The sequence below is a fragment of the Heliangelus exortis genome, chromosome 2 (genome assembly GCF_036169615.1).
Source record: "Heliangelus exortis chromosome 2, bHelExo1.hap1, whole genome shotgun sequence".
NCBI lineage: Eukaryota > Metazoa > Chordata > Aves > Apodiformes > Trochilidae > Heliangelus > Heliangelus exortis.
In genome coordinates this window covers 134,846,682-134,860,463 of record NC_092423.1, presented here as the reverse complement: position 1 = coordinate 134,860,463, position 13,782 = coordinate 134,846,682, and the positions used below count along the sequence as shown (strand labels likewise).

At 35.1% G+C, this 13,782-nt stretch overlaps 1 protein-coding gene across 2 annotated transcripts in view; it reads left to right on the top strand.

Moving 5' to 3' along the window:
* The window catches only part of CSMD3 (CUB and Sushi multiple domains 3), a 544,465-nt gene that overhangs the window by 425,290 nt on the left and 105,393 nt on the right, over positions 1-13,782 (top strand). For both annotated transcript variants that reach the window (XM_071738231.1, XM_071738232.1), the window contains 5 exons: positions 4,973-5,086; positions 5,750-5,845; positions 6,682-6,885; positions 10,914-11,038; positions 13,150-13,246. In XM_071738231.1, the coding sequence (XP_071594332.1) occupies positions 4,973-5,086; positions 5,750-5,845; positions 6,682-6,885; positions 10,914-11,038; positions 13,150-13,246 (636 nt within the window). The remainder of the gene's footprint in view (positions 1-4,972; positions 5,087-5,749; positions 5,846-6,681; positions 6,886-10,913; positions 11,039-13,149; positions 13,247-13,782) is intronic.

The following is a 13,782-nucleotide window of genomic DNA, read 5'->3' as shown; positions in this document are numbered from 1 at the left end:
CCTCCGTTGCCCTGGTGGCCATACTTCTGATGCAGCCCAGGATGCAGTCAGCCTTCTGGGCCATGAGTGCACACTGGCAGCTTACACTGTTTGAATTAATTTTTACTTTTTCCAAGTTCAGGAACACCAGGCAGCTGTTATGTTTTGGCATTTGCTTTGACATGAATAGAGATTTACCCAACAGGATACTGCTAGGAGGAACTCCACTTTGTATTCACAAACAATTAATATTTTTCCTGTTATACCATATGCTAAAAAGTGTCAACCATCACAGAGAAATCCAACAGTACTAAAGATTACTGTTGCAGATACAGAGCAGACTGAATGTGTTAAGAGTAACTGGCAGACAACCAAACATTTCAAGTGTAAGAGGAGAGATATTAAAAAAAATGTACTCAGCTATTATTATGTCAAACTGAAGTATTCTGCTGAACAGCACAAGATCAGACCTTCCCATTTGTTTATGTGAGCTGGTCAAAATTTATTTTGATTATTTATCAGAGGGCTGGAGCACCATGGACAGACTGAGACAATTGGGGTAGTTTAGCCTGGTGAACAGAAGGCTCTGGGGAGACCTTATAGCAGTGTCAGAGTAGCTGAAGAGAGGCTACAGGAAAGCTGGGGAGAAACTGTTTCACAAGTGTGTGTAATGATAGGGGAAGGGGGAGAGGTTTGAAGCTGGAAGAGGGTAGATTTGGGTAAGATACTGGGAAGAAATTGTCACAGGTTGTTCAGTGAAGTTGTGGATGCCCCTTCCCTGGAAATGTTGAAGGCCAGGTTGGATGGGGCTTTGAGCAACCTGATTTAGGTGGGGCCTGGTGGGATGCATCCATGAGGTCTGAGGTGGTCAACTACCTTTGAAAGGTCATGCAGCGAAGGAATAACTGCATACTGATAAAGAGCAAGGGCCAGCTAAAGGGAAAACACATTTTCAGAAAAAGTTCTGGGAGTCCTGATGGACATCAGCTTGAACTTGAACCAGCAACATGCCCTTACATCGGAGAATGCCACCAACCTTCTGTAACTCATTCAGCAAAGCATTGCCACCAGTTCGAAGGATGTGATCCTTCTCCTCTATTCAGCACTGGTGAGATGCATTTGAGGTGGTATATCCAGTACCGGTCTCCCCAGTAAAAGAGAGACATGGGCATGCTGGAATCCAGTGAAGGGTGATTGAGATCATTAAAGGACTGGAGCAAAAGATGGACAACGAGAGGCTGAGGAAGCTGGGACTGTTGAGCCTGTAGAAGAGAAAGCACAGGAGGATCTCATCAATGTGTATAAATACCCAGGAAGTAAAGGAGACAGAACTAGACTTGCCTGTAGTGTCAGAACAAGGGGCAAATGGCACAAACTGAATAATATGAAATTTCCTTAAAACGAAAGAGAAAAACTTCTACTATAAGAGAGAAGGAAAGCTGGAACAGATTGTTCAGAGGTGTTGCTGCATCTCCATCCCTGGCTTGAAAAATCTTCTCTAAATGACCTTCTCTGAGCAAGGAGACTGAACTAGGTGATCTCTGGAGATTTCTAATCTCATTTATTCTATGCTATTGTGATAGGGATTATACCAAGAATACTTTCAGTAATTTAATGTTATTTATATTATACCAATATTTTTTCCTATTTTTCAAACAGGCAAAGTAGGAGACAGAAGTGAACTCTACATGTTTATTTCTCATTTCAAAAATTAAAATGAAAGTTCCTTGATGAAATTTTTAACCAACCAGCTATTTCATGCCAGTTCCATCTGTCGTTAGATGCCTTCCCAATTTGTTTAAAGTAGATGTTATAGTGATGAAGGTAATAGAATCATCTATTTATAGATATTTAGAGGCATGGTAAGATCCCTTGTTTAGTTCTTGAGTGGTTAAAAGGGAAATTACTTGTGTTGATGAGTTATGAATTAGTGGATTCCTTCAACTTCCTAAATTAATTACAATATTAATTTCACAGTTTATTTGGAATTTTGACCCCAAAAAAATCCCATACAAATGGAGAAGTGTAGAAATGTATAGACCATAGAAATGTATCTTATTTACATTGAGGAAATATCTAAATTGGTGTTGTAACTACAAAACTTGTGAGAGAACAGGAGTAAGTAAGCTTCCTTGCATACCTTGTTAAATAAAAAACATCTAAATATCTGAGAAAAATGTTACGTCACAAAATACAGAGAAATTTTTATTTTAAAATAACATTGGTGCAAAGCAGTGAAAGCCAAGATGAATATCAGTTTAGGAATAATTTGTGACATCAAGTTTAGACTGATGGCTATTAGTCTTTCATAATAGTTGGCAGATGATTGAGAGTGAGTCATTCTTTAGAGAATACTAATTCATCATTATATCACCCCCCCAAAAATTCTTCAGTTAAAATGATTTGATCCTTATCTGGACTATGTGGTTATTTTTAGTGAGTTTGTGAAGGGAAGATCATACTGGATGTTCACATTTATAATTTATCAATGTCTGTTGATTTTGAAGCAGATATTTTGGTATTATCTTCAAACTATATTTGGTGTGTTTTGGGTTTTTTTAAGAAAATTCATTTAAAATAATATCAAATAAACAGAATAGACTCATGTCAATACTCATGGAAAACATAGGAATAATGAACTGTTTCTAATAATCAGGAGTTCCCTTTTTGTGACATTATCTTAGATGGTCAAGTATAAGTCACTGACATGATATAATATTTCAAATCTGATTTAAATAACAATCCTGATTAAAATAATTATCCTGGCACAGAAAGAGGAGGGAAGAGGACCTATATTCTGATTCTGCTACTAGTTGCACCATATTTGATGGTATTTGACTTGAGGAAGCAGATTGATTCATTGAAACTGAATGATAAAAGCATGGACTCAAAAACCCTTACTTGAGCTTGCTGATGCTTACTATTTACCACTTTCTGCAAGCTGTTTCATTTGTCAGTGCTTAGTAATGTCTCAACCATACTGATCACCTTAAATCTCTTCATAATATATTTGGCTTGAAGCAAATGATAACTTCTGGTTGCCTTCTCAGATTTTACCTTTATTTTATTAAGAAACACAGAGCTATAGTGAAAAAACAGTTACCACGAATGATATGTGGATCTTTTTTTTTTTTCAGAATGATTGATTTTAAGTCACAAGTTTGTTCACTTTCTGCAGTGTTGCAGTCTCAGACAAGATGGTGCTGAAGACAAGGCTGGATGCAGCAACAATCTTGAAATACTTATGAAATATTGAAACAGACCTTTGAATTTGGCGGACTAGACATTGTAATTTTTGTATAGATATTTTAAAAATAACCCATCGAAACACAAATATAGCTTATCAATTCTCATTTTACATTTTTCCCAGGATACAGATTTTGATAATGTTTTTGTGTGCCTTTGAAGTTATGCTTCAGCTCTTGTCTAAATTTTTCATACATAGTTTACAACTGAATTCATAATGGGAAATAGCAGTGGGAGTAACTTTATTTGGCTCAAAGGTAAAATGAAATTCACTGAGTAAGAAAATAAGATTTGATAAAAGTACAGATGTCATAGAACCATTTAGCTGGATTAATTTTGCTAGTTATCTTTAGCAATGCTAAAGAGAAGACTTGGATGCAGACAAACATCTTAAAAATCAGCAGAGCTAATAAAAGACATCGTTCTTTAATTTCTGGAGGTTGGAGGAAAAATTATGGAGATAATTTAGAACCTCACTTTTGGTTCCTCCTAAAAATGGACAATAATCTTCAGAAGTGTCTTACAGACACTGTTAAAAGTAGTTCTAAACTACTTCTAAAATTATTTGTTTGAACATTTTAGAAATAAAATATCCAGTCCTTCCCTTCAACAAAATATTTTCTTTTTTAACAATGACTTTTTTTCCCAAAAAGAGGGCATGACAGGATCTTGAGTTGGCAAAGTGGAACTTTCTTTTTTTAAATCAGTAAAAAGAAGGAAACAGTGAAGACCTGAAACGTTAAAAATACCGTTTTTAATGTTCTAAGGGTGTATACGTTGGGAAAATTGTACATGCTTTATTCTTTATAACAAAATAAAAATTGTCTAGAACATATGGCAAATTAATATAACCTACTAGCAACATGCTGAATATTTACACCAAAATGCTAACCTGGAGAATGAACCAAAACTGGTTCTGTTTCTCATTTTAGATGTTCCAATGGCTAAAAAAATCAAAATGCTTCTACCTTTTTACCATTCTACTCCTTAAACCATTTTCCTCTCCATCTCTAGTAATGGTGAAAACATTAGGATGTAAATATTCTGTAGGTACTAGGCAGCATAATGAGTCCAAACAATTCTTTTTCATTTTCACTATTGAAAGTGCAAACACTGTGAATGTGCTGCACAAAACTTTGAACGTAAGTGCAAAAATTACAGTCTTGCATTAAGCTCTCCCACTAGCATGCCTTTAAAAGTAATAATTTTAGTGATTCAGTATATGTATTTCAAAAATTGTTTATTTCTTTGAATCAGTTTTTCATTAATTTCACAAAAGTAAAAATGCACAGAATATTAATGTCCTTAAAAGCAAAACATTCCAAAGCAACTGGAACTTACAGAGGCTTATCAACAAAGTTAATTAATCAACTAATTAATTAAACACAATATAGCAACATGCCTAGAATTATGAATGAGGGTACTGCACTAAGAATTTATCTGGGTTGGGTGCATGATGTTTGGTGTCGGAGAGCAGGAAATCTGGAAGTATATTCAGCAGCAGGACGAGTGGTTTTTTTCCTTTATTAATAGAATGTTTTAATGAGGATAAGTATGATTTGTGTACCTTCGTTGCTTCTTGTGTACATATAGAACTGTATCAAAAAAACAATTTGTAATTAACAAATTATATTTGAATGTTTTAAAAACAATATATTAATGTTGGTTTATTTTTCTTTCTCCTTTTTTTTTTTTTTTTTTTTTGGCCACTGGTGCCCCTTGCTTTTCCTGCTTTCTGCTTCATCAGTGGTTTTTGGCCAGTTCGTGTTTTTCCAGACATCACTCCATGATGTAGTTGAAGTATATGATGGCCCAACTCTGCAGTCATCTTTGTTATCCTCTCTTTCTGGATCTCATTCAGGTATCTTTTATTATAACTGTCAGTAAACATTTACCTACAAACTTAGAAAACAGTGTAGTCAGAAAAAAATAGGAAAACATTTTCCTCATATATCCTTTGATAAAATTCAGGCAAACGTATGAAATCTGGATTTTGAAAAAAAAAGCATAATCACTCAAAATTCTGCATAAATGAATAAAATGAAGTAAAATTGAATCTATTTTCTTTTGATTTTTTTTTTCTTCTGATACTTAACTATTATAGTGAAGTCTTTTGACTTCTTACTCTGTGCCCTTATAACTTATCTACTTGGCATCTGAAATTAGTATTACATATTCAAAAGCATATATTAATAGCAAAGTAAGATGGTATGCCTTCTGTGCATGCTGATTCAGTTAAAAGACAGTGAGATTTGGGAGGAAAAAACAAATTTTTTGTTTCCTTTTGGTAAAGGAAAAACCAAATATTTGTAATACCTGAGATTATTTTAGTCCCCATTTTCTAGAACAACATAATGCCACCAACATAAAATACTGAAATCACTTATACCTTGCAAAGTTTACTGAACCAGAACAGGGTTTTGGAAGGGTTATTTCTAGCTGCAAAGATGTTGAGATATTTTGAATGTTGGGTTTTTTCATAAAAAATTGTTATGATAGCTTTGTGTTTCTTCTGTTTGAGTAGGTGAATCCCTTCCACTGAGCTCAGGTAACCAGATCACAGTTAGATTTACTTCAGTTGGACCAGTAACAGCTAAAGGATTTCATTTTGTGTATCAAGGTGAGAAAAATGTGTACATTTATTCTTGTCATCAGAAATTGTAAATGATCAGAGAGCAACAGACTGAGAATGTAAGGGAAGATAATAGCCTGTTAACAATATAGCAAGTTTCTCTATTTCTGCATGTTTTGAAAAATCTTTCAGGTCATTCTTTTATCTATATTTTAAAGCTTAAATCAAATATTTAAGAAGCATAAGAGAGGCTCCATATTTATGACAACAGTTATTCAAAGCAGCTGTTTCTGTTTGCTAATCTGGCTGACTAATGTTAGATTCCTTTGGCTGCTCAAATTGGTGTATTTCTCAATTTAAATATGAGTAATTGTAAGTGTTACTACCTGTGGGTGAAACTGTGATATTGCTGTTTTAGGATACTTTTGTTGGTTTATATTATTTGCCTTCTTGTGGGTCAAACACAGAAGTAGCTGTGCATCACGACTTGCAATTATAGTTCAGTCTTACATTAAATTTAAATCTTGGTCTGACAGTCAGAATGCACATTCAGAAATCCATAAAAAACATATCTTTCTGACACTTAATTATTAATTTGTTAGCTGAATATTTTATACTAGTATTTCCTTCCAGTGCCATTTTAGAAAGGTTTCAGTTTGGATTTTACATGTTTTTTTTTCATCTTGGCAAGGATCTCAGTACTGTGTTATTCTTATAAACAGTAACTCAGACATCAAGAGCATGCAAATCTTAATGTGATTATTCATTTGGAAATCATGAAAATGTTCTAATTGGTAAATAACTGAATGTTAATTCCTATAACTTGGAATATTTGAGGTTCAAAAATCTGTATTCTCCACCAAATCTAAACTGTATGTTTGCAGCTGTTCCCAGAACAAGTGCAACACAGTGTAGTTCTGTGCCTGAACCGAGATTTGGAAAAAGGATTGGAAATGAATTTGCAGTTGGGTCATTGGTTCTCTTTGAGTGCAATCCAGGCTATATCCTCCATGGGTCAACAGCAATTAGATGTGATACAGTACCAAATGCATTGGCACAGTGGAATGATTCACTCCCTACATGTGTTGGTGAGTTCTTAAGGCTTTTTAATAGCACTAATTACTGCTGAAAGTGTAGACCATTCTCTCCAGCTGAATGTGTTCTTTTGTCACCTGTCCAGTATTTTATTCTTGCTTACTTCTATTCACTTTCTTCTTCATTCAAGGATAAAACTGTATTCCCCTTTCTATTCTAACCTTGCTGAGACATTTGACAAGTTTCATGAACATACTCTTCTGTTATAATTTTTTTGTTAACTGTTATAATTTTTTTGTTAACCTCTTTTATGTTAACATCAGTGACAGCCTTTGTCTGTCTCTAAATAAGAAATACCAGTTTGTGCCCTGACTACTAGCAAGACTCACCTTGCAGATCTCAACAAGATCTTGCAAGCTATTAGAAAGAGCACTACTATATTGAAAGCTTTAGAAATAGTTATGCTAATACTTCACTTCTTGTGAGGAAAAAAGTAGCAGTTTTCAGATCAGAAAATGTACTTTGGTTCTACTCATACAAGATTAAACTTTTCAAATTTAAATTCTTAAATTTAATATTTTAAATAGCTATTAAATATTTAGTATTTTAAATATTTTAAATAGAAGGTTATCAGAAGTAGTCAGCACAGATTTGCCAAGGGGAAATCATGCTTGACTAATCTGGTAGCCTTCTTTGATGTTGTGACTGAATGAGTAGATGCAGGGAGTACAGTGAATGTCGTCTGCCTTGACCTTTGCAAGGCTTTTGACACAGTCTCCCATAAAGTCCTCATGAGCAAGCTCAGGAAATGTGGGACTAAAGGATGAACAATAAGATGGATTAAGAACTGGCTACAATTGAGCCCAAAGTGTGGGGATCAGTGGTGCAGAGTCCAGTAGGAGATCTATAACTAGTGGAGTCCCCTAAGGATCAGTTCTGGGTCTAGTCTTGTTCAACGTCTTTATCAATGACCTTGATAATGGGACAGTGTCTTCTTAGCAAGTTTACTGATGACACAAAACTGGGAGGACTGGCTGACACCCCAGAAGGCTGTGCTGTCATTCAGCAAGATTTGGACAGACTGGAGAGCTGGGCCAAAAGGAACCTAATGAGGTTCAACAAGAAAAAGTGCAGTGTCCTGTACCAGGAAAAGAATTAACAGAATACACCAGTACAGGTTTGTAGGTGATCTGCTAGAGAACAGCCCCATGTAGAAGGACCTTGGACTCCTGGTGGACAACAAGTTATCCATGGGACAGCAATATGCCTTTGTGGCCAAAAAGACCAATGATATCCTGGGGTGTATTAAGAAGAAGAGTCTGTCCAGTAGACCCAGGAAGGTTCTCTTCCCCCTCTACTCTGCCTTAGTGAGACTTCACCTGGAGTATTGCATTAGTGAGAGCTCACCTGGAGTATTGCATCCAGTTCTGGTCTCCCCAGTTGAAGAAGGGATTTACTTGAGAGTACAATGGAGGGTTACAAGGATGATTAAGGGAGTGGAACACTTCCTTATGAAGAAAGGCTGACAGACCTGGGACTTTTCAGTCTGGAGAGAAGACTGAGAGGGGATCTAATTAATGTGTATAAGTAAGTGAGGGCTGGGCATCAGGAAGAAAGGAACAACCTCTTCTCACTTGTGCCTTGTGATAGGATAAGGTGCAATGGATTCAGGATAGAACACAGGAAGTTCCACCTCAACATGAGGAAGAATTTCTTTACTGTAAGGGCTGCAGACCCCTGAAATAGGCTCCTGAGGGAGGTTTTGGAGTCTCCTTCTCTGGAGACTTTCAAGACCCATCTGGATGCACTTCTGAGGGTCCTGCCCTAGTTTTGGTCCTGCTCTGGCAGGGGGTTGGACTCGACAATCTTCAGAGGTCCCTTCCAACCCCTGCAATTCTGAAATTCCGTGATTCTGTGAAATTAATGTGCAAATGTGCATCTATTGGTATTTATAAAAATGAATTGCACCATCTGAATATTTGGTGATTGTTCTGAAAATCAATACAGTAAAGAGGTAAAATTCTAAGGGTACATTATGCCATGAATTAATGTCAAGGGCAAATAAGGCACATTTATATATCGAGTTTTGTTAGTTTGGCTTGAGTTTTTATATGGAAAAACAGTTGTCTATAAAATAATTGCAAATTATTATAATTTTAATACATTTTTGCAATGCCATCAAAATTTTCCGCATGTAACTTATGTTGCCGTATTGACTGCATTAAACACTAATTTTATGAAAATTGAGAACATTGAAAAATTGTACATTTTGAGGATGAAGAAGTGATACACTCTGTTCCCCCCCAAAAGGGGTAAATGTATATGTGAGTTAAAGTTACTTTAATTTTCTTGGCAGAGAACAAATCCCTTTATAAAAATTAGCTTAACCCATTAATAAAACCAACATTATGGTATTGGCTCCAGCTTTAAGAAGTACATTAGCAGAGTTTAGGTGAACAGAGGAAAGGAAAATATAGAACATTTTTTTGTTAGACTGATTTGAATCTTCTGTGCTAATCAGTTAATTGTGCATGGTAGAGTCTAAGTGGTTTTCAATAAAATACAATATTTTCTCCAACTTGGGCAATATTTATAAAATGTGACTAACCAGCTATTATGCACAAATAGTGTTTTTGTAGACTGTTTCAAGTACAGGAATCGAACAACAATTTTTATATCAATAAGAAGCTGAAGTGAATAGCTATAATTCATTTGTTTGACTACAATTAGTATAGATGTACTGTTCACTCTTTTGAAATGTGTTCCCTTTGTTGGTCAGATATAACAACAACTCAACAAAGTGTTCAAATAGTTATTTTGACCATTGATCAAAATATATTATTGATATTCTAGTACATGATTTAGTCTGTGGAAAAATATCTGTCTCTAGGCAAGTTAAACTGATAAAGGGTTACAGGCCACTTTATGTGTCAAAATCACTGTGCTGATAAAGGTGATAAAACATAGATGAGGTGAAAATTACATTGAACTAAATCAGTTAAATAATTTAAGCAGTAGACATCACCACATTGAATCTCCTAAACTGTAGTGAATGCTTGAATATTTCCTTACAGATAGTAGACATCAATCATTCTATCTCTTCATACTTTTATAAGTAATTATTTAAACACTTCAAGTGACACTGACCTTTAGTTTATCCAGGTAGTTCCCAACAGATTCTATTAATTACATGCCACATAAAATGTAACAATGGAATTCAGTATTGAGATAAGTTGCATTCTCCTACCTATTTTCTAAATCCTTGTATTTTTACCTAATGAAATCTGTACAGAACTTGGTAGTGTTGCATAGAAGTGAAACATTAGTTTTTAATGGTTTTGATAAACCATCTCATCAGTCTTAAAAACCAACAAAACCTTTGTATCTAGATTAAGCTGCAATGTTCTTTTCTGAGCATTCAGAAGAGAAACATCATGGTACTGAATGCCTCTGTCCTATTTCATGTTCAACACTGTTATAAATCCATAGCCATGGATATGGTGAGTGCAACCTTGCAGGCTGTTAGCCATTTATTTCCTCAATGATGTATCAACAGCATGTAATGGGATAATTCGCACCAGCAAAGAGAACAGTCAAGGAGTTGACTAGTGCATTAATTAGTCAGGCAAAACCAAAGAATCGTTAGTAAGAAAGAATGTCTCTTTTCTATTACAGGTCTGTATCTTTTATACTAATACAATACACTACTGTTCAAACTTCATTCTTAACCTTTGAAAATTTTTTTTTTTTTTTTTTTTTTTTGTAAGATTGGTGGGAGACAACAGAATAGATTTCACTTTGTTAAAAATCTGGCAAATAAGGGTAATATGAGCATGATTCTGCCAGGTAGAAAACTTATATAATTCTATTTTTCCTTATTGGTTTTTTGGGGTTTTTTTTTGGTCATTTAAAAGAAGTGGTTTGAGATATTTTCCCGAGGTGAATATGATTTTCTTCATGTAGCATAAATCAACAAATGTTTTCAGCCATAATATGCTGACCATTTTGTAAGCTTTTATAATAAATTTTCTAATTTCTGAATTTTCATACTTACGTTCTTGCCTTGTGCATTTCCTTACAGTGCCTTGTGGTGGAATTCTAACAAAGCGCAAAGGGACAATTTTGTCCCCTGGTTACCCTGAGCCTTATGACAACAACCTGAATTGTGTGTGGAAGATTACAGTACCAGAGGGAGCTGGGATTCAAGTATGTATACTTGCTATTTGTTTGTGGTCATGTATTTAAAATTTTTTTTCTTCATGGAAGAACATTTATTCATATGTTTTCCTGTCTCACTAGTGATTTTCACAATGGACTTTATTGTACATCCTTTTATTCATGCAGTTGTTACATTTGAAAACTTGGGTGACTGATTCTTTCCAACTTGAGAGTGAATGCACATACAGATATTCAAGATACTATGGCAGCTTTGCTGTTGTGTTTATATAAATGTTGCAAATATCTGGACTTCTTTCCTGAGCAGTATTTATTCCCTTAAAGTAACAAAGACACTTTCCCAGCTTTAAAGTAGATAAAAGCTGTGTATCACCAATGCATATTCATCTGTGAAACATGCAGATGGAATTTTAAACTATTTAGATCTAACTGCTATCTGTGTATTATTACATTGTTGAATTTGTTGAAAAAGTGAGATTGGATATAAATGCTGAGTTGTCTCATATGAAATCAGAAGGCAGACATTTACTAGATTTAGGTAAATACAAAGAGTGTGCACTAAAAGCCTGCCTTCAGGCACCCAACTTAAGTACCTTATATCAGCAAATTAATCTACCATGATTCCTTATAAAGCTGGGGCAGAAATGCACCTTGAGTCAGTAATTCGAAATATGTAATATAGACTCTAGCTCTGTATTACTGCCTGAGGATACGTCTTTCTCTTTATTGACTACATGGGGAGGTTAGGGTAACTACCATCGGTTGCACTAAAAGAGATGTTTTAAATTAGGTGGTTTTATGACAAAGATATAAACTGCAGTCAGCAGCAGAATAGCCCTAAAAACACATTGAAAAAACATTAGATATTCTGAAGGTTTCCTAGGTGCCCGCACTGCAGTTCTGTATGTCTTCAGAAATATTCCTGGCAGGGGCAACACCTGTAAATTTTGCCTACATCCTGTGTGAACCAGAAAATAAACAGTTTCCTGAGAGACCAGATCCAGGAGCCTCCTGAAATCATCTAAAACATTGTAACAGTCAGGTCCTCTGCATTGCTTCGGCTTTTTTTTTAAAAAAAAACAAAAATATCGTCCTTTGGCTGTATTATCTGAACAATTTCTGCAAAAACTGCAGTGTTTAAGACCCCCATCTAAGAAACACATTGCCAAACTGAAATTTCCTATTACCCAGAAGAAGGTCCAAGTCAAATATTTCACCATGAAAAATAACTTATTTACCTAGGCCTACTGTGCTTATTTATTCTGTTGAAGTTACTCCATTTTGGAGAAAATAAGAGAGAAAAAGCAGAGCAGAAGAATAGTGAAAGAAGCATAGTTCGGTAACTTCTTTTCTAAGGTGCCACTTTTGAGAGTGGTTGGGATTTCATCAGTTCTTCTGTTGCTCTTTAAATGTTTTTCCATTAAAAAGTTATTTCACTAAAATAAGAAACTAACAGATCCTCCTCCTTGGAGGGAAATACCAGAAACTTGGTATGTCTCTACTTTGTGGGAAGTGTTTTCACTATATGAGAAGCAGATATATTTTCCCTCTTGCAGTCTGTCTGCTCACTGCTTTCCATCTTACGAGCGTGGGTATGTTGTTACCTCTGGAAGTAATTAACTGAATGTTCTGCCTTTTGCTTGTAGCATGCTAGTGATTGCTCCTCCTCAGGCTATGAGTCAATGAGGAAGGTAACCAAACACAGGAGGTTGCTCTTACCTGCAGGCAGAATTGAAAATGGCAAGATAGATGAAGCAGTGTGAATCACTATGGGACTGTTTTTAGCCCTGGATAAACTAGAGAGAATCACAAAGAAAAGGCAGTAACTAACAATACCATGTTTTGTCTTTCTTTTTTATAGCTCGATGATTTTCAGAGTTGTGTGGCTCTTGTCAGAGGTAAAATATAGTTGCCAGCAGAGTAACAGAATTTAGAAGTCTGCATTGGCAGTTAAATACAAAAAATACTGCAATGCAGTTTTATTAACTTAATGATGACTTTTCATTCTCTTTAACAATGAGAACAAGATGCAACTTTTTCTGACTGAAAGTAACAGGGGCTACAACAACGTACAGTTGTCTTAGTGCTTGAATATAGAGGGGAAGAATTTTATGTTCGTTACCTCATATTTTTCTTTATAGGTGCAAGTGGTGAGTTTTGCCACAGAACACAACTGGGATTCCTTAGACTTTTACGATGGTGCTGACAACAATGCTCCAAGGCTTGGAAGTTATTCAGGTAACCGAGAAGCTTTTGCAATAATAAGTATTTCACAATTTCAACTCTTGATTGTACACAACTCTTTCCAGTTCTTTTGTGTGTATGTATGTGTGTGTGTGGTTCTTATTCTCATATAATCAACAGTAAAAAATTTGTTTAATCTATCATCCACTAGCAGATTTTCATAAAACTGAATATTTAAAAATGTTAGAAATTAAATAACATTCGGAGACTCCTGAACTAGATATCTATTTTAGCATTCTTTATTGTTATTTTAGATAAATGAGAAAGTTCTGTTTGCCTTATTTTTTCTTGTTTTGTTGTTTTCCTTTATTCCTCTTCATTACTGTGAATGGAATGAGATCACAGAGAGTAAGATTGTTGTCTGGTATTGTGCTGAAACACAAATAACTAATCAATCACATTTCTAAGAATAGCCCCACAAAATAAATTCAGATCCACATGAAATATTTGGCTGTTACATTTAAAATTATTCCATTTATAGGATTTTCTCCTGCTTTTATTAAAACCCTAGAGAGTATTTCTCCTTCTGT